This window comes from Myxine glutinosa, chromosome 4, assembly GCF_964187855.1.
Source record: "Myxine glutinosa chromosome 4, kmMyxGlut1.1, whole genome shotgun sequence".
NCBI lineage: Eukaryota > Metazoa > Chordata > Myxini > Myxiniformes > Myxinidae > Myxine > Myxine glutinosa.
The window spans coordinates 183,634,757-183,656,511 of NC_136264.1; the positions used below are offsets into that span (position 1 = coordinate 183,634,757).

Below are 21,755 nucleotides of genomic sequence, written 5' to 3' on the forward strand. Positions count from 1 at the left end.
ACAACTTCCTCATCTTTCACGTTTTCCATCAGCTTCTCTATCGCACACCAGAACTTGTCCTTCTCTTCATCGCTTCGACCAACCTGCGGAGCATATCCCGAGATGACGTTCACCAAGAGCTTTCCAATCATCATTTTCACCATCAACAACCTATCACTCACTCTCGTCACACTCACCACACTGTCTACAAACTCCTCAGAAAACAGGACACCAACACCATTCATGCCCTCCAGGCACCCTTGCCACACAAACTTGTATTTCTGTCCCTGCCTACCCTTCACCATTCTCACACCACTTCCCTTCCATCTCGTCTCTTGCACACAACATATGTCCACTCTTCTTCTGACCAATACTTCCACCACTTCTCCTGATCTCCCTGTCATTGTCCCTACATTCCATGTCCCAAACCTCAGAAACCGATCTCCACTTCGGGCTGTACCCTGCCCACATGTAGTTGTAATTGTCATGGTTCTCTTTTTGAGGCAAAGTTTTTATGGCCGGATGCCCTTCCTGACGCCAACCCTCTTAGTCGCCTCTTACGACACGCAGGGATACGGCGGACCTATTCTTATCCAGGGTACACACTGGGAAACGTTTAAAACATGGAAATTCTGGGGGGTGGGGGGGGCGGCGTCAGCATCACGGCTGCGGTTTAAACATATTTAAATAAATATTTGAACAAAACCATGAAAAACAATCTGGGAAAAGTCTCTAAGTGAGAACGTGGATTTGAGAAAGCAGGAGCAGAGGTGAAAGAAAAACGAGATATAGGGGGCGGGGCACAAGTCGAGACGAGGCCGCACGAGACACCAGGCCGCACGAGGCGCGAACAAAGAAACGACTAATTACACACAAATTTGCAACAACTACAAAACCAAAACCAAATAGAAACACACAATAACACATACACAACAAAATACGCAGCGGAAATTTGACAAAGAAACGAATGGGAAAACACTCAAACTTTGATGCCGTGGAGAGATCGAAGCAAGCCCCGTCGCTCGGACCGGAAATTCTGGTCACTATATGATACAAATAATTGCTGGAAAGTGCAATACAATGCAAATAACTAGAAGTGCAATGTAACATATATGACCAAAAACTAATCTTAAAAATAGTTCACACTATCCTAATTACGAACTAATTAAACATGTGGCTAACGATCAGGTAGTAATGAAATAAAGGAATTACTACTTGCATTGCCATACACTCTGCGTACAATACGTGTTTGCACGGCCAGCCAATTGAAAATAGTAACGCAAATTTAGTGCACATGCATTGATTACTTTTGTACAATGGCACTCTGAACATCACCATCACGCACAGCATTTTTGCATGCAATATTTTGTCACAATTTCACATGCAGTTATAAATAATTGGCCCGACATATAAGCCCATATAGTTAATCATATGTATACATTGTAAAATGAAATATGACATAAAATATCAATACCCCCCCACCCCCCTTCCCACGCCTCCTCCCCCCAAGCCCTCTCCCTCCCACACATCTCCCTGCTCTCAAATGTTATGTTTGTGTGCCTCCACTTCTCTCCCCAGCTTGTCTTCTGCTCCCTCTTTTTATATATTTTGTTTGTCTGTTTGATTTGTTTGTGAAATAAATGTCAGCTCTTTCATGAGCCTCGATTCTGTATACAAAAAAAAAAAAACTCACATGAGATGTCAAATCCAATAACTGGCTGTAAAAGTTGTGATAGTTGCTGTTTACTGCTTCAACAAAGTTGTAGTTACACTGAATGATGAATTTCAAGTGAAGCACTGACCACACATATTATATGTGAGCCTGAGGAAGACTCTCACTCATTAACATTATAATACGAAGCAAGCTTAATGTATCAAAAGGTAGGTTTGCGGTACAACCATGTGAGTAGAGAGAACTCCACGTTCCGGTCAGAATGCTCTGGTCGTCTTCAGGAGAATGAAGAAAGAACAACTTGTAAACTAAATTTATATAAGACTTCGAAGTGCCTGTAAACAAGTATTGAAGTATGAATAGTGTGAAGTTTAGAGTTAATTAGGTGGAATGACAAGGACAATGAGTAATTCAGTTAGAGGAACCTGTGAATGAACACTAATCATAACATACAATGGAAACACGATGACAATAGAACCAGGATGTGTATCCACAAAAGGGGGGCAACTTGGAAGATAGATAGGTAGGGGTGTCAAAGTTTTGAAAAAACAGATAGAAAGGAGGGAGGGAACAACAAAGTAGTTAACAGGGTGTGAAGAGTGAAAAATGAAAAAAAATCAATAGCCTATCTGTCCTTCCGTTACCAATTTCTGTCCTTCCATTACCACCTTATGGTAACGGAAGGACAAGTCTTAATTAGTTATAATTAATAGGGGAAAGGGCAAAAAGTGACGTGGGTGGTATAATATTGTAGGCCTACCCAAACTTGCTTTGCATTGGTATTGTCATTGTTTTTCTCCTGCAAGTTTTGAAAATATATTAAAAATATGTACTTTTATGGTAACGGAAGGACATTTCAGAGGGGAAAATATCCGAAGCCACTGAAGTGTAACAAATACCGCAAAGAACAAAAAAATGTTAGATATCCTTTAAACAATCTAAATACTTAATACAATAAAAAATAACATTACTTTTCATTATTTATTACACACAGGGTGCAGTTAATTTTCTTATAATTTTTTCCCATTTTTTGGAAAAAATATGACATTTACATAATCACCGATTTTATGCGCGAAAAAAATAAAAATTTGTATTTTGACGTTAAAACAGTAAAATATAGACTTTCAGCTTTCATTAGAGACCAAATTTGTTTGATTCTGATGTATTTGAAATTTTCACCCCCATGTCCACTTTTGCGTGGAATTGCCCATTAACAAAATCTCGAATAATTTCAACATAATTCCAATGAACTTTTGGTTCATACATACATACATACATACATACATACATACATACATACATATATATACATGTAAGACGGCCGGGAGAAACTGCCTGGGAGTAAGCCACAGTGTTGTATGTCCTGGGTGTTGTACTTCAGCAGGGAAAGGATGTGAGGAGGAGAGTGAAATGGCCAGGTATGGGAGAAAGGGAAGTATAAAGGTGGGTGTTTGAGTGTTCCACCATGTTTGATTGTTGCTGTGGATTCTGGATGTGGAGGCGATTTTGTTGTTGTAATCTGCATTCGCACTGGCTGGGGGTGGGGGTATGTACGCATCCAGGTGTAGTTGCTGCATGTGGATGTGTATGTGCCCCTGCTGGCCCACCACCTTAGCTGACCGTATCGAGGTTATAAAAATAAAAAATAACCACATTTAGAGGCCATTTTCCCCCGCAAAGCGGGGGTTGGCCTTTTTCGGGGACCGTGGTTGTTGTTGTTTTTCGGTCCCCTTTTTGAAGCAATGTTTTACGGCCGGATGCCCTTCCTGCCGCCAACCCTTTTTGTCGCCTTTTACGACAAGCAGGGAATTACCAGTGAACTGGTACTCAATTAGCCGACCTCGGAAGGATGACAGGCTGAGTCAACCCCCTGGCGTTAATTCAGCGATCGACTGGGATTTGAACCCAGGATCCTAGGATCCTAAGCTGGCACCCTAGCCGCTAGCCCAACACCAACACCGTATCGAGGTTGAAGGGCCGAAACGGGATGACGCTGAGGACCTCGACTGAGGACCTCGACTGAGGACCCAGTCAGTGCGCCACACTTGTGACCAGGTGTGTTTTGAACTTGTATTATATATATATCGTCTTCGTCCTTGTCACATACTCAACTTCTCCACCAGGTTTTGTCTGATCCGTCAACAACTTTTTGAGATATCCTGTTCACAAACAGACAGGGGTGAAAACATAACCTCCATCCACCTTCAGTGGGGGATGTAATGACATTGGAGGCCTGGACCAGCAACAAAGATTTTGCTTTACCTCACCGTGGGAGATTCAAACATGACTTGGTTTACCTTATCATGGGAGATTCAAACATGACTTGGTTTACCTCATTATGGGAGATTCAAACATGACTTGGTTTACCTTATTATGGGAGATTCAAACATGACTTGGTTTACATTATTATGGGAGATTCAAACATGACTTGGTTTACCTTATTATGGGAGATTCAAACATGACTTTGTTTACCTCATTGTGGGAGATTCAAACATGACTTGGTTTACCTCACCGTGGGAGATTCAAACATGACTTGGTTTACCTTATTATGGGAGATTCAAACATGACTTGGTTTACCTTATTATGGGAGATTCAAACATGACTTGGTTTACCTCACCGTGGGAGATTCAAACATGACTTGGTTTACCTTATTATGGGAGATTCAAACATGACTTGGTTTACCTCACCGTGGGAGATTCAAACATGACTTGGTTTACCTTATTGTGGGAGATTCAAACATGACTTGGTTTACCTCATTGTGGGAGATTCAAACATGACTTGGTTTACCTCACCGTGGGAGATTCAAACATGACTTGGTTTACCTTATTATGGGAGATTCAAACATGACTTGGTTTACCTCACCGTGGGAGATTCAAACATGACTTTGTTTACCTCACCGTGGGAGATTCAAACATGACTTGATTTACGTCATTGTGGGGGATTCAAACATGACTTGGTTTCCCTCATTGTGGGAGATTCAAACATGACTTGGTTTACCTCATTGTGGGAGATTCAAACATGACTTGGTTTACCTCATTACGGGAGATTCAAACATGACTTGGTTTACCTCACCATGGGAGATTCAAACATGACGGTTTACCTCACCGTGGGAGATTCAAACATGACTTGGTTTACCTCATTGTGGGAGATTCAAACATGACTTGGTTTACCTTATCGTGGGAGATTCAAACATGACTTGGTTTACCTCATTGTGGGAGATTCAAACATGACTTGGTTTATCTCATTGTGGGAGATTCAAACATGACATGGTTTACCTCATTGTGGGAGATTCAAACATGACTTGGTTTACCTCATTGTGGGAGATTCAAACATGACTTGGTTTACCTCATCGTGGGAGATTCAAACATGACTTGGTTTACCTCATGGTGGGAGATTCAAACATGACTTGGTTTACCTCATTGTGGGAGATTCAAACATGACTTGGTTTACCTCATTGTGGGAGATTCAAACATGACTTGGTTTTACCTCATTGTGGGAGATTCAAACATGACTTTGTATACCTCATTGTGGGCGATTCAAACATGACTTTGTTTACCTCATTATGGGAGATTCAAACATGACTTGGTTTACCTCATGGTGGGAGATTCAAACATGACTTGGTTTACCACACCGTGGGAGATTCAAACATGACTGTTTTTCCTCACCGTGGGAGATTCAAACATGACTTGATTTACCTCATTGTGGGAGATTCAAACATGACTTGGTTTACCTCATTGTGGGAGATTCAAACATGACTTGGTTTACCTCATTGTGGGAGATTCAAACATGACTTGGTTTACCTCATTTTGGGAGATTCAAACATGACTTGGTTTACCTCATGGTGGGAGATTCAAACATGACTTGGTTTACCTCATGGTGGGAGATTCAAACATGACTTGGTTTACCTCATGGTGGGAGATTCAAACATGACTTGGTTTACCTCATTGTGGGAGATTCAAACATGACTTGCTTTACCTCGTTGTGGGAGATTCAAACATGATTTGGTTTCCCTCATGGTGGGAGATTCAAACATGACTTGGTTTACCTCATGGTGGGAGATTCAAACATGACTTGGTTTAACTCATTGTGGGAGATTCAAACGTGACTTGGTTTACCCCATGGTGGGAGATTCAAACATGACTTGGTTTACCTCAGGGTGGGAGATTCAAACATGACTTGGTTTATCTCATTGTGGGAGATTCAAACATGACTTGGTTTACCTCATTGTGGGAGATTCAAACGTGACTTGGTTTACCTCATCGTGGGAGATTCAAACATGACTTGGTTTACCTCATTGTGGGAGATTCAAACATGACTTGGTTTACCTCATTGTGGAAGATTCAAACATGACTTGGTTTACCTCATTGTGGGAGCTTCAAACATGACTTGGTTTACCTCATTGTGGGAGATTCAAACATGACTTGGTTTACCTCATTGTGGGAGATTCAAACATGACTTGGTTTACCTCATTGTGGGAGATTCAAACGACTTGGTTTATCTCATTGTGGGAGATTCAAACATGACTTGGTTTTACCTCATTGTGGGAGATTCAAACATGACTTGGTTTACCTCATTCTGGGAGATTCAAACATGACTTGGTTTACCTCATTGTGGGAGATTCAAACATGACTTGGTTTACCTCGTTGTGGGAGATTCAAACATGACTTGGTTTACCTCATCGTGGGAGATTCAAACATGACTTGGTTTACCTCATTGTGGGAGATTCAAACATGACTTGGTTTACCTCATTGTGGAAGATTCAAACATGACTTGGTTTACCTCATTGTGGGAGCTTCAAACATGACTTGGTTTACCTCATTGTGGGAGATTCAAACATGACTTGGTTTACCTCATTGTGGGAGATTCAAACATGACTTGGTTTACCTCATTGTGGGAGATTCAAACGACTTGGTTTATCTCATTGTGGGAGATTCAAACATGACTTGGTTTACCTCATTGTGGGAGATTCAAACATGACTTGGTTTACCTCATTCTGGGAGATTCAAACATGACTTGGTTTACCTCATTGTGGGAGATTCAAACATGACTTGGTTTACCTCGTTGTGGGAGATTCAAACATGACTTGGTTTACCTCATCGTGGGAGATTCAAACATGACTTGGTTTACCTCATTGTGGGAGATTCAAACATGAATTGGTTTACCTCATGGTGGGAGATTCAAACATGACTTGGTTTACCTCATTGTGGGAGATTCAAACATGACTTGGTTTACCTCATGGTGGGAGATTCAAACATGACTTGGTTTACCTCATGGTGGGAGATTCAAACATGACTTGGTTTACCTCATGGTGGGAGATTCCAACATGACTTGGTTTATCTCATCGTGGGAGATTCAAACATGACTTGATTTACCGCAAGGTGGGAGGTTCAAACATGACTTCGTTTCCCTCATGGTAGGAGATTCAAACAGGACTTGGTTTACCTCATTGTGGGAGATTCAAACATGACTTGGTTTACCCCATGGTGGGAGATTCAAACATGACTTGGTTTACCTCAGGGTGGGAGATTCAAACATGACTTGGTTTACCTCAGGGTGGGAGATTCAAACATGACTTGGTTTACCTCAGGGTGGGAGATTCAAACATGACTTGGTTTATCTCATTGTGGGAGATTCAAACATGACTTGGTTTACCTCATTGTGGGAGATTCAAACGTGACTTGGTTTTACCTCATCGTGGGAGATTCAAACATGACTTGGTTTACCTCATTGTGGGAGATTCAAACATGACTTGGTTTACCTCATTGTGGAAGATTCAAACATGACTTGGTTTACCTCATTGTGGGAGATTCAAATGACTTCGTTTATCTCATTGTGGGGGATTCAAACATGACTTGGTTTACCTCATTGTGGGAGATTCAAACATGACTTGGTTTACCTCATTGTGGGAGATTCAAACACGACTTGGTTTACCTCATTGTGGGAGATTCAAACATGACTTGGTTTACCTCATTGTGGAAGATTCAAACATGACTTGGTTTACCTCATTGTGGGAGATTCAAACATGACTTGGTTTACCTCATTGTGGGAGATTCAAACATGACTTGGTTTACCTCATTGTGGAAGATTCAAACATGACTTGGTTTACCTCATTGTGGGAGATTCAAACATGACTTGGTTTACCTCATTGTGGGAGATTCAAACATGACTTGGTTTACCTCATCGTGGGAGATTCAAACATGACTTGGTTTACCTCATTGTGGGAGATTCAAACGTGTATTGGTTTACCTCATGGTGGGAGATTCAAACATGACTTGGTTTACCTCATTGTGGGAGATTCAAACATGACTTGTTTTACCTCATGGTGGGAGATTCAAACATGACTTGGTTTATCTCATTGTGGGAGATTCAAACATGACTTGGTTTACCTCATCGTGGGAGATTCAAACATGACTTGGTTTACCTCATCGTGGGAGATTCAAACATGACTTGGTTTACCTCATTGTGGGAGATTCAAACATGACTTGGTTTACCTCATGGTGGGAGATTCAAACATGACTTGGTTTATCTCATTGTGGGAGATTCAAACATGACTTGGTTTACCTCATCGTGGGAGATTCAAACATGACTTGGTTTACCTCATCGTGGGAGATTCAAACATGACTTAGTTTACCTCACCATGGGAGATTCAAACATGACTTGGTTTGCCTCACCGTGGGAGATTCAAACATAACTCGGTTTAACTCATTGTGGGAGATTCAAACATGACTTGGTTTACCTCATCGTGGGAGATTCAAACATGACTTGGTTACCTCATTGTGGGAGATTCAAACATGACTTGGTTTACCTCATTGTGGAAGATTCAAACATGACTTGGTTGATCTCATTGTGGGAGATTCAAACATGACTTGGTTTACCTCATCGTGGGAGATTCAAACATGACTTGGTTACCTCATTGTGGGAGATTCAAACATGACTTGGTTTACCTCATTGTGGAAGATTCAAACATGACTTGGTTTACCTCATGGTGGGAGATTCAAACATGACTTGGTTTACCTCATTATGGGAGATTCAAACATGACTTGGTTTACCTCATGGTGGGAGATTCAAACATGACTTGGTTTACCTCATTATGGGAGATTCAAACATGACTTGGTTTACCTCATGGTAGGAGATTCAAACATGACTTGGTTTACCTCATTGTGGGAGATTCAAACATGACTTGGTTTACCTCATTGTGGAAGATTCAAACATGACTTGGTTTACCTCATGGTGGGAGATTCAAACATGACTTGGTTTACCTCATTGTGGGAGATTCAAACATGACTTGGTTCACCTCATTGTGGGAGATTCAAACATGACTTGGTTTACCTCATTGTGGGAGATTCAAACATGACTTGGTTTACCTCATTGTGGGAGATTCAAACATGACTTGGTTTACCTCATGGTGGGAGATTCAAACATGACTTGGTTTACCTCATTGTGGGAGATTCAAACATGACTTAGGTTCCCTCATTGTGGGAGATTCAAACATGACTTGGTTTACCTCATTGTGGGAGATTCAAACATGACTTGGTTTGTCTCATTGTGGGAGATTCAAACATGACTTGTGTTACGTGCGCCTCCCCAAACCCCGGCCACGGTGTCCCTCCGAGCCCCGAAAGGAGTCACGGCAGAACTATTTGCTATTATGTGTGCCAATGACCAATGGTGAAACCACACCAATCAATTGTTACAGAAAACAAGTATTGTATTAAAACCACACAATAATAACAAGTAACGCACATACAAGAAAACCTTACTTGCACAGCAAACACCATATAATTTCTATGATGGTACCACCTATTTCCTGAATCAATAACTCACTGTATTCCCACGTGAGCAATCGGTAACATCCCCCAAAGTCACTGTGTCACAGTACCAGGCCAAAGTCGATCCCCTTGGCTCTCGCGATCACAAGAAAAGGTCATACTGAGACCTGAACCCAGAACTGCGAACAGTCGACGCTGCAGAAGAGCCGCTGGGTGAGAGGTCGGGCCGACGTTGGTCAGGTAAAAGTTCACCCAAAATGCGACTGGGAATTCACACCTTCGTTCACCAGACAATGACGCTGACATGAACGATCAGCGGTTCCCAAGCGGAGAACCGCGAAGAACCTCGTGGTCCCAAGCGAAATCCACGACACGCACGAGAACCAGGCGAAGGGCTGGTGTTACGTGCTCCTCCCCAAACCCCAGTCACGGTGTACCTCCGAGCCCCGAGAGGAGTCACGGCAGAAAGATGTGTTATTCTGTATGTCAAAGATCAATGGTGAAACCACACCAATTGTTACCAACAAACAAGTATTGTATTAAGGTCTCACAAGAATAACAGTACAATAACAATATTAATCAATTGTACAACCAATATATCATTCCTATGATGGTACCATCAGTTTCGTACAATATAACTCGCTGTGCTCCAAGTGAGCGAAAATAACATTCCCAATGTCTGTCCCAGCTTCAAACTAAAGTCGATCCTAGTGATCGTCAGAACGATGTTGTATCGAGACCAGAATCCCGCTCGGTTGACAGTCACACTGCCAAAGATAGGCAAAAGTGTCCTCAAGAGGCGGCTGGGAAATCACACCTTCAGGTATGGACGTTCAACGGCTCCCAATCGGCGAACCGCAAATTCACACTCAAAATCCACGTTACACACACACACCAGGTTAACGTCTGGATGCGGTGAAAATGGTTGAAGGGAGTTGAAAAGCCTGGAGCGATGCGAAAATCCAGCGCGAGGCAAAATGGCCAATGGTCCGTTCTCGAGACGTAACGGCACTCCAATGATTCTCTTCGGAATCGACCGCAAAACCTGTCACGCAGGTTTATCTGTCACAGCGATAACAACTCTGTTGCAGGAATCCCTTTCCCAGGAAACCTCAAAGTTCGCTCGTGACCCCCATTCGCCAGCGTTTGCTCCAGACCTCCAAGTAGCTCGGCTCCTTCTCCGACCTTACTCGCTCTGCCTCCTTTTTCTCTTCTTCTTCCTCTTCTTCCTCGTCCGGTTCCCGATCCGGTTTCCGGTTTCTTTTAAAACACTAACTTTTTTTACCTTTTGAAAACAGTAATCTCTATTTCACTTAAATGATAGCAATAATAGTACATGGAACCAAAAATGTTTGCAGTGGATGAGAACCACAACAACGGAAGTGACGAATCCGTAACACTGGTGCAAGGTGAAATGGCTGGTGCGAGGTGAAATGGCGTACGGGCCGGTAATGGAGGCGTACCTGCTCTCCAGCGATGATTCACCTTCGGAACCAAAAGCAAAACCCGGCACCCAGGTTTATTTGCCACAGTAATAACGACACTATCACAGGAATCCCTTTCTCGGGGAAACCAATATTCGCTCGTGACCAATGTCCACCAGCGTCCGCTCGACACCTCAAAGCAGATAGGCCTTCCCTTCCCGATATCACTCGATCCGCTCGCCCGACGCTTCTTCTTCTTCCGTTTTCCCTCACCCATCTCGTTTTCCTTCTGAGACATTATTTTTACCTTTGAAGACAGTTATCTCCATTTCACACTCAAACTGGAACAATAATTATAGTACATGAAACTAAAAATGCTTCAAGTGGATGACGACCACAAAGACGGAAGTGACGAATCCGTAACACTTGGTTTACCTCATTGTGGGAGATTCAATCAAGACTTGTCTCATCGGAGTAGATTCCAACAACACTTGTTTTATTTCATCGTGGGAGATGCTACTAATGATGGGCTACAGAGGTATGATGGGCTACAGGTCCTGCACAGAGTGAATCCAGTGAGGAAGAGAGATATTTCATGTCGAACAAGAGCAGGATTGTTCCCAAAATGATACCTTGAGGAACATCAGCATGGGAGAGTGCCATCCAAAGGCAACACACTGTGTGCAAGTGTCGAGGAAATCTGATAGTCAGTCCAGCAGTAGATAATTATGGATATCGGTAACTTGCAGTATCAAACGTATAGTCGGGTAACAGAATTATCACATGCTCGGGAGATTTCCAGTAAGATAGCCATGACAACTTATTTGACATTGACTGTGTTATTCTGTTGTTAATATTGTCAGCATTTACGGCCCCATACCACCACTGGTATTTACCACAGTCAGGTGTGAGGTCATAACTGCCAAAGCAGTAGCTTGGTGGATAGCCAAACCATGGGGAACTCCCAGTGGTTGGATACTCCATGTTAACAAGTGTGTCTAAAACACTCGTAAATATTACCCTTACCTTCAATCTGCACCCTCAGGGATTTGCCAAAGAACCCAAACCGTTTTTCTCTCAGCACGTTACGATGTGCAACGAAGCAGACACGTGTTCTGAAAAAATATGGATTGTTTATTCAAAAACAAGACCACATATATGGTGATTCCGGACAAAGATCGACTTTGACGAATAATAAATAACACTTAATGATAAACGAGTATAATTAAAGGCACCAGAAGCACAGTTCTCACACACATAAACTATACCGGACCAGGTTTTCATGATCACGTTTTTGGGGGTGTGGAGGATCCAATCGGATGCCAGCTTGCTATCTTTGGGCAACTCAAATAATTTGCAGAAATACAAGATGGCTGTCACCTAATATGGGACAAATAGAAAATTGATGTAACTTTTGATTGGAACATGCCAGAAGGATGATTCTATTGTCTCGGTGGGTTTCTTTTAGGTATTTGGCTGATTCATTTTTCAAGTAAAAACAAAGTTTTGATAATGCTTAGCAACAGAAATCCAATATGCAGCCATTCCATGTCAAATCATCAAAGAATCTGCCGTCATCTCTCAGATTTTTGTAAAACTTTGGGAACCAATTGGGACCCATGAAAAACGGCAAGAACTCAAATATTTTTGCTAACAGCCTCTTAATTAGTGAGATACAGACTAACGAACTTTGGACTAATTAGCGCGACGTCGCGAATTCAAATGGCCATATCTCTAAAAGTATAACACCTAGAGAGCTAGTTTTGGTGTAATTTTAAAGGTATTTTCATGCCCTATGAATTTGTCTGGGCAACATTTTCCTACCTCCAACCACAAAAAAGTTATCACAAAATATAAACTTCAATTGTGAATCCCCAAAAAATGTATCCTTCAAATTTCCTCAAATTCATCCCAGAGGTACCTTATGATGTCAAGAAGCTTCCACATAAATTTTGTGATGGGCACTCCAATAGTTTCTGAGATATGAGCAATAATGTACATGTACGTATGGCATATAGGTTCGAAAATCAGCATTTGTAATGTATTATACAATCAATAAGTGAGTTCAATTACACAGTGTTCACTAACCTGACTTAGGTTCACTAACCAGTGTCACCGATTTTCTTGGTTTTGGATTTCACATATTTATCTGCAGCAAGTCTCTTTTTTGGAATAGGTGATTCTCCAATCAATCCCAAAGACTCATTCAGTGTATTCAGTTCCATTTCAGGAGAATGAAATTCAAACTCCCCTGAACTGCCTGGTATTGGTGATTCACCTCCACCATCATTGTCCTCACTACTGCTAATAGCGCTGCTGGTCACTGGTAATGGTATTTCACTCTGAGTCTCTACCACACCTGGTTGTCTTTTTGCCAGTTTCTTACGACACTGGGTACAGATTTTCTGTGCACTTTGCAGTTTGAGGCTTGGATGAGCGGCTATGGCTTTTTGGCTAACAGCTCTCAAGCCAGACGACTTTGGTTTTTCATGAGCTCCAAAGGGATTGCAGCAGGATTTCTGCTTCAAGATGAACTTTTCCTTGGCAGTCGTCATTTTTCTGCAGCTCCTTCAGAAGTGAACTGCCAATTTCTGTTGGTGGCAGGCCTAAGCATTACACTAAGCCAACTTGGACTTTCCCTGGGGATCTTAGACTGTGAAAGTTGCATCACCTCGACTTACCCACATGGGAAATCCCAGTTGGAATTCCCCAGATGAGAATTCCCCTCAGGCCCAGTTGAAAATGAAAGTATATGATACTTCAAAGCAATTGATGGTTGTTCCCTGTGTTCCCTGTCATGGCTAGGTTAGAATGATTGTATAATACATTACAAATGCTGATTTTCGAACCTATATGCCATACGTACATGTACATTATTGCTCATATCTCAGAAACTATTGGAGTGCCCATCACAAAACTTATGTGGAAGCTTCTTGACATCATAAGGTACATCTGGGATGAATTTGAGGAAATTTGAAGGATACATTTTTTTGGGATTCACGATCGAAGTTTATATTTTGTGATAACTTTTTTGTGATTGGAGGTAGGAAAATGTTGCCCAGACAAATTTATAGGGCATGAAAATACCTTTAAAATGACACCAAAACCAGCTCTCTAGGTGTTATACTTTTAGAGATATGGCCATTTGAATTCGCGACATCGCGCTAATTAGTCCAAAGTTCGTTAACCTGTATCTCACTAATTAAGAGGCTGTTAGCAAAAATATTTGAGTTCTAGCTGTTTTTCATGGGTCCCAATTGGTTCCCAAAGTTTTACAAAAATCTGAGAGATGACGGCAGATTCTTTGATGATTTGACATGGAATGACCCTATGGCTGCAATGCGATGGGGGAGAAGACAGAAAACGGGAATCACTTATTACTGGAAAATGCTGGGAGGATAATTCTGGTGTCCAGTTGTTAGAGAAATCTAATGCAGATTTCACTGCCATAGATTTTATTCTTGACTAGCAGAAGTACCCGGCATTGCCGGGCGGGGGAGGGGAGGAGGAGGTGGAAGGGGAGGGGAGGGGAACCGGGGGAGAGCGAGCCCCTTGGTAAAGCGAGCGTTTTTTTTTTCATAGCGTCATAGCGTTCATAGCGTCATATCGTTTCATAGCGTCATAGCGATTTTTTTTTTCATAGCGTCATAGCGATTTTTTTTTTCATAGCATCATAGCGTTCATAGCGTCATAGCGATTATTTTTTTTCATAGCATCATAGCGTTCATAGCGTCATAGCGTCATATTGTTCATAGCGTCATATCGTTCATAGCGTTCATAGCGTCATAGCGATTTTTTTTTTCATAGCGTCATAGCGTTCATAGCGTCATATCGTTCATAGCGTCATAGCGTTCATAGCGTCATCACGTGATCGCTCTGAGCGAATCAGCGCCCACCTGCTCTGATTCCGTTGATTCCGTGCGCTGAAATGCGCTGAGGTAAATATGAATAAAAAATATGGATCGTCAAATATTTTGAGTTCGGCCATGTTCGTCCCACGCTCAATGGCCATGTCTATGTCAAATATCAAGCACGTAAGCCTCTCCGTTTAGGAGTCTATCGGTAACATCACACACACACACACACACACACACACACACACAAACTGTGTTTTATATATATAGATTAGAATGATGAAGAGAGTGCATTGAAATGAATTGACATGATCATTTCCAACAAATAGTGCACAGCAGTATCTTACAAGTGAACGTGTGAAGCCAGCAATAAACTACAAGTGAACATGCACGGCCAGCAATGGAAAAGTTATATGAGAAGCTCACAATGGACTGACCACAACATTAGATGCACATAATGTTATCAATTAGGCTTAATTCCTTCTCGTCTTCCAACTCCTCTTCCTCCCCATGTGAATGCTCTTGTTCTCCTCCCTTGGACTTGGTTACAGGGTTGTGACACTTATCGGAAGCAGAGCAGTGTCAGTAACTGGAGCAGGGTAGATTAGCCTTGAAGTAGCTGCAGTTGGCCTGTGCCTTCCCCTCAGCTCTGCACTGGTAACTAACAACATCCATCAACTCAGGGGGTGTTGGATGTCCTGTGGTGGTGACTGGATTTGGCATGCCATTCACAATTTCCCAGCCAAAGCTGGTGAACTGAAGGGTAGGGGCACTTTGCTTGTCTCCTGCTGTTATGTGCTCCTCCCCAAACCCCGGTTACGGTGTACCTCCGAGCCCCGAAAGGAGTCACGGCAGAAAGATGTGTTATTCTGTGTGTCAATGACCAATGGTGAAATCACACCAATTGTTACCAAAAACAAGTATTGTATTAATGTCACACAAGAATAACAGCACAAGTACAATATTAATCAATTGTACAACAAATATTATATCATTCCTAGGATGGTACCATCAGTTTCTTATTCAATAACTCACTGTGCTCCAAGTGAGCGAAAAGAACATTCCCAAAGTCACTGTCCCGGCACCAAGCCAAAATCGATCCACGCTCTGGTGATCGCAAGAAAAATGTCGAATCGAGACCAAAATCCAAGTCGGCTGACAGTCAACGCTGCCAAAGAGGCGCAAAGGTGCACCCAAAAGGCGACTGGGAAATCACACCTTCGGGTATGAACGTTCAGCGGCTCCCAAACGGAGAACCACAAATTCCCAATCGAAATCCATGTTACACTCGCAAACCAGGCTAACGGCTGGGTGCGGTGAAATGGCTGGAGCGAGGTGAAAAGGCTGGAGCGATGCAAAATGGTGGGAGCGAGGCGAAATGGCGGGCAGGCCCGTGCTGGATGCGTACCTGCTCTCCAATGATTCTCTTCGGAATCAACCGCAAAACCCGACACGCAGGTTTATCTGTCACAGCGATAACCACTCTGTCACAGGAATCCCTTTCCCAGGAAACCCAAAGTTCGCTCGTGACCCCCGTTCGCCAGCGTCTCCTCGAGACCTCAAAGCAGCTCGACTTTTCTTCCCGACCTCACTTGCTCCGCCTTTTTTTTCTTCCTCCTCTTCTTCCGGTTTCCCTCGATCCGGTTTCTGGTTTCTTTTAAAACACTAATTTTTTTACCTTTTGAAAACAGTTATCTCCATTTCACTTGAACGATAACAATAATAGTACATGGAACCAAAAATGCTTGCAGTGGATGAAAACCACAACGACGGAAGTGACGAATCCGTAACACCTGCCTCCCGGAGCATCACCTGCAGATGAGCCCTCAACATATGATACTGGAGGTTTTCATCCAGTGGTGGCAGTGCTTTAATTTGAGGAGGCTTGCCCTCCTTCATCGAGTAAATTGCCTACCTCGCTGCATTCATACTCATGCAACTCTGGCTCTGTTGTCACAATCTCCTCGCCCAGAACGTTGTGCAGTTTGGGAAAGTCTGCAGCCATAAGTTTCTTGAATGCGGTGACTTTCCCTTTGTTATACGGATAGGAAACAGTGTCACCACTCACCACCGGTCAGCGCATGCTTGCCAAGAAGCTACCCTGACTTCTCTCCTAGCTTCTTAGCAATTTGGGTGATGTTGAGCATGCTTCCATGATCCATCCCTCCTCTCCATTAGAACTAGGCCTGCGATGCTGTACTTCCATACAAAGTAGCTGAGAATGACAAACACATCTGTGTCGTCACTGAGCATATAAATGACATGCTTTCCTTCACAGGTAGCCTTCACAATGTAGCCCACCATGAGGACGTCAGTCTCTTCATGGTCGAGAAGCCCCTCACCACTCATCAACACGTTCTTCCCGAGGTCACATGTGCACAGCGGGAGAGGCTTCTTTATTGACTTTGCTCTTCATGATGACATCTCTAGCAGGAAGAGAAGTCAGTGTCAGGTTGTAGGTCGTGCTTGAAGCAGTAATGTCTCGTCGTGCCTTCTCATGATTTTTATGGGAGATACCACAGTACCGGTCGAAGGTAACAAGCACAGTAGCAATCTGGCTGTATTGCAGGAGTCATCTGCTCATACTTGCAGCTATAGTTGAGACTGTACCTCCACAGGACCAAACAAATGTAGTATATAAGCTGCTGTGCATCCACAATTACTACACCTGGCTCCCTTGGCTTGCATGTGATGGCGAGTTTTCGGTCAAGATTCCACTTGTTGCCTTTGCGGATTAAGCCGTACTCATCCAAAACTGCTGGTGGTACTCAACACAGCTCGTAGGCAAAGATAGATGCAAGGCTGAGGTTTTGCATCTGGCCAAGGTGGCTGAACAGAGCCTCGTTGTCATATGCTGTTTTAGACCTGATCTTGACAACCTTTTTCTGGGCTTCAAGTGTTTTCACTTTCTTCTTGATAGGGTTGTGAAAACTCTCTGGGAGGGATTCTTTGAAGCTGTGTGCCAAGGCTCGGCAACATTGATCGACTCATCAGCAACCTTGCCATTTACAATGTTGAACAGCTCTGTTGACTCTTTCGATAGGGGGATGAGAGTGCTTTGACAGCTCATCTGCCATTTGTTTTTGATCGTTACTGTCCAGCTTTTGTTGTTTTATGCCTTCTTCTTTATGTATGTGCCTTGTGGTAGATGTCGACTTCTTTTCCTCAGCCTGGTACATGGAATCAAAGGCATGGAGGTACGACAGAATCCAGCAAGCCACCTGTTTGGCAGAGTCAGCCCAACTAGGCCACCCTTTGACTTGCCAAAGCGAATATAGGTTTGCTATCTTAATTGTTCCGTAGACACCTAAAAACCCCCACCGAGACACTAGAATCATCCTTCTAGCATGTTCCATTCAAGAGTTATGTACATTCTCCTAGTTTGTCCCTGTTGCATGATAGCCATATTGGATTTATGTTGCTAGGCAACATCAAAACTGAGTTTCAACATTAGAAATGATTCTGCCACACTCAAAAAAACCCCACCTAGACACGAGAATCATCCTTCGAGCATGTTCCAATCAAAAGTGATGTCCATTTTCAATTTCACCCACTGGTACACCCATTCACTATGGGGTGGCAGGAAGGGTCATTCCTCTCTGGAGTATACAAATACAGTAGATCTAGGGTCGGGCCTCAAGAACATCAGGCGTGTGTTCATTTATGAAGTTTCTTATGGAGCGCTCACCAAGTGGTTTAAACATTCGAGCAAGCACTCCATTCAAAACCGTTGATAAGGGACTTGGTAAGCGCTAGCTAGCTGCTTAGTAACTGAACGCACTACGGGTTTCCTCCCTTTCCGTTTCTTGTTAAACAGAATTAGCTACTGTTTTAAAAGGTAATCAAATGTATTTGTGGTTTATAATATTTTTACTTCTGGTAGAAGCTGTTGCTCTCATTAAACGGCACGATAAGCTACTTATACATGCTAACATGGCATTTGTCCAAGGAGGAAAACCCTGGGGAGATGGGTTATTATTAGTGTTAATATTGTTTTGTAACAACATTAATATTATGCTGGTGTTGTTGTTATGTTTGTTATTTGAAGCAGCCTTGGAAAAATGCCATGATAAAGCTATCTTAACATGGATATACACCTCATCACGCATCTCCATTGGTGGGGAAAACCCCCATGGAGAGGAGAGCAAATTAATTCGCTACAACCTTCATTGTGTGACCCTTAGTCCTCCTGTCAAGTTTGGTTGAGATTGGATAAGTAACGACTGAATGTATCGCGGTCAAAAATCGTCAGACAGACAGATGTCAAAATGCGTATTTTAGTATGATGATATCGGGTGACAGCCATCTTGGATTTTTGCAAATTCTGAGAGTTGCCCAAAGATTACCAAGCTGGCTGGCATCTGATTAATTCTGCATCTTGCCCCAATGGTTCATGAATGCATCAAAAAAAACCTTACAGAACCAACAATTGTCTGGGTTCAGGATATGGCTATTGGACTACTATAACGAGAAACTAAACTGACAAATTAAAGATCAGTGTTTAAAATATATATATATAGAGAAGAGATTTGTCTTAAGATCTGTGATGATCGATACCATTATTGTCCCCCGTCGCACCGCGGAGCGAAAGGGGGGCTATGGTTTTCCCCTCCGTCCGTGCGTGCGTCCGTGCACTGCAATATCTTTATAAAAGTAAGCGAAGGACCAAATTCTAATTTGGTGTGTGGGTGCAACTAGGCATATGGAAGAACCCTATTGAAAATTAGGTCGCCACGTCAAAATCCAAGATGGCTGTCACCATATCTAAACCTTGTGAGTGTGATATCTTGAAAAGTAAATGTCTGAACCTTGTGAGCGGAATATCTTGAAAAATAAATGAACTACTAACTTCTAATCCGGTGTGTGGGTGTATCGAGGCATAAGGAAGAACGCTCTTGAAAATTGGGTCGCCACGTCAAAATCCAAGATGGCCGCCTTGCGTCCTCCGCTTTGTCAACTCACATCACATCACTTCACCGACGGGGGACCTAGGCGTAACGCTTGTTTTGCTTATGGGGAGGTTGGCCAGTCTGCTGTTGAGCAGGTCAGTTTTGGCACCCCTCTTATGAAATTGCTATCGTATTTGGTCGTTATTGAAAGAACAATTATGCATCTTTTCACTAATTGTTATGTCCTGTTAAATTTGTTGCACTTTACTGCTTATTAATTTTACCCAGGACTGTACTCTATTTTGTATGTTTATCACTTGTAAGAAGAAAAAAGAAGAACCACCTTTAGAGGCCATTTTTCCCCGCAAAGCGGGGGTTGGCCTTTTTCGGGCACCTTGGTCCCCTTTTTGAAGCAATGTTTTACGGCCGGATGCTCTTCCTGCTGCCAACCCTGTCATTCGCCTCTTGCGACACACAGGGAATTACCAGTGAACTGGTACTCAATTTGCCGACCTCAGAAGGATGACAGGCTGAGTCATTTGCCGACCTCAGAAGGATGACAGGCTGAGTCAACCCCTCTGGTGTTAATTCAGCGATCGACCGGGATTCAATCCCAGGATCCTTAGGATCCCAAGCCGGCACCCTAACCCTTAATCCAAAACCAGGCTCCTTTTACAGTCAAATTCATTTTGCTGGTATTAAATCATTAAGTTTGTTTTGATATTCGCGTTGTGCAAATAAACCCTGCTGGTGTGTATAATAAAATTACAATGTTTTTAGAGTGTGTATCTGTGTTGCAGCATCTCCGAGCTAATAGAGAAGGAAACCGAAGAGTATCACAAGGTGGACCCTGACCCATTTGATGACAGACATCCTGGTAATGAGTATTCTTATGTTTGCAATTGAATGCAAGCTTTGTCCTGTGGAGTATAAGGTGAAAACCTATAATGCATATTTATTTATTTATATTCCAGGACGAGCAGATCCAGTATGTGTGCTTGGTTATTTGCTGAAGATTTTGTTCAAGAATGATGACTTCATGAACTCTGTGAGTTGTGTTTTCTCCTTTATTCTGCTATGAATTGGTTGTGTTCAGTTATTTTAGTTTATGAAATTACAGGTGGGAATATCTGAATACAAGAATGCAAGGACAGTAATACGCCAGTTTGTCAGGGATGCACTCCTGAAAAACGCTACGAATATTGACACGACGTAAATCAAAGCAATTTTTCTCATAAAAATTAATGAAATAAATAGGGGATGCGATCCTACCGTCTCCACTTCATGTATTATATTTTGCTTTTTACCTATGATATTACCTTTTCTTCATTAATGACAGTTATATTCAAGTACACGTATATACTAAGAAAGCAAAAAAAACAAAAAAACAATTACCAAACATGTTTAAATAAAAATAAACCTCTTCTGGAAGCAGTCGAAGCTGGTACCTCTTGCTTCTTCCTCCTCCTTCACGGAACGTCGGCATTTTTATTGATTGTACGCACGATAGCCAAAGGCAAACTTAATAACCCGGCAACATCAACTGCGCATTCACCAGCATCCATTCAACACGTAATTTCACTTCTTGGGTACCGATAACACTTTTACGATGTCTCTTAGCCAATGTACGGCACAGGACATTTCCTTATGTGCAAAGCAAAGTTCAGTAGTTCTTTTGGTGATTTTGCAATCTCCCAATTGGGTACTTTAGCGATGTATTCTGACATCTTTAACCATCTTGTATGTTCTAAAAACGTTTGAGAATAAAAGTGAGTATGGCTTTTCTAGCTACATAAGTATGAGTTGAGGCGACGCAAATCGGGTAATGGTGTTAATAATGTGACTACCGTATGTATTTCCGAAACGACGTAACAAGGGGAGACGAAAATCATGGCACTGCAGTACCTGTACTGTTGTATCATTTTGAACCAAAACATTGAATAACATACTCTTTGAGACATTGTGAGGAACGATTCCACAAGTGTTTATTCGTCATCTTTTTATTGTCTAGATATCAGCTGATGATGATTGGTCATTGTGAAACAAGATGTTAATTGATTTTTCTTTTTATCAAAAAAATGAATTATTAGAAGTTCATTTGCATTTCCCAGTTGCAGATTAACACTTTGCAGTCACTTTCACCTTGGAACTGGCAACGTCTTCCTGTG

The 21,755-nt window shown here is 42.3% G+C and overlaps 1 protein-coding gene across 5 annotated transcripts in view; it reads left to right on the plus strand.

Annotated features, from left to right (window-relative positions):
- Positions 1-21,755, plus strand: part of DCAF1 (DDB1 and CUL4 associated factor 1) — a 108,773-nt gene that overhangs the window by 38,167 nt on the left and 48,851 nt on the right. For 4 of the 5 annotated variants that reach the window (XR_013623267.1, XM_068114099.2, XM_068114098.2 and 1 more), the window contains 2 exons: positions 20,388-20,464; positions 20,562-20,635. Coding sequence is in view for 4 of the 5 variants with exons in the window: in XM_068114099.2 (XP_067970200.2) it covers positions 20,388-20,464; positions 20,562-20,635 (151 nt within the window). In the remaining variant the exon portion in view is untranslated. Of the gene's footprint in view, positions 1-19,575; positions 19,743-20,387; positions 20,465-20,561; positions 20,636-21,755 lie in introns of all 5 variants that reach the window. The other variant, XM_068114101.2, reaches the window with a different exon arrangement.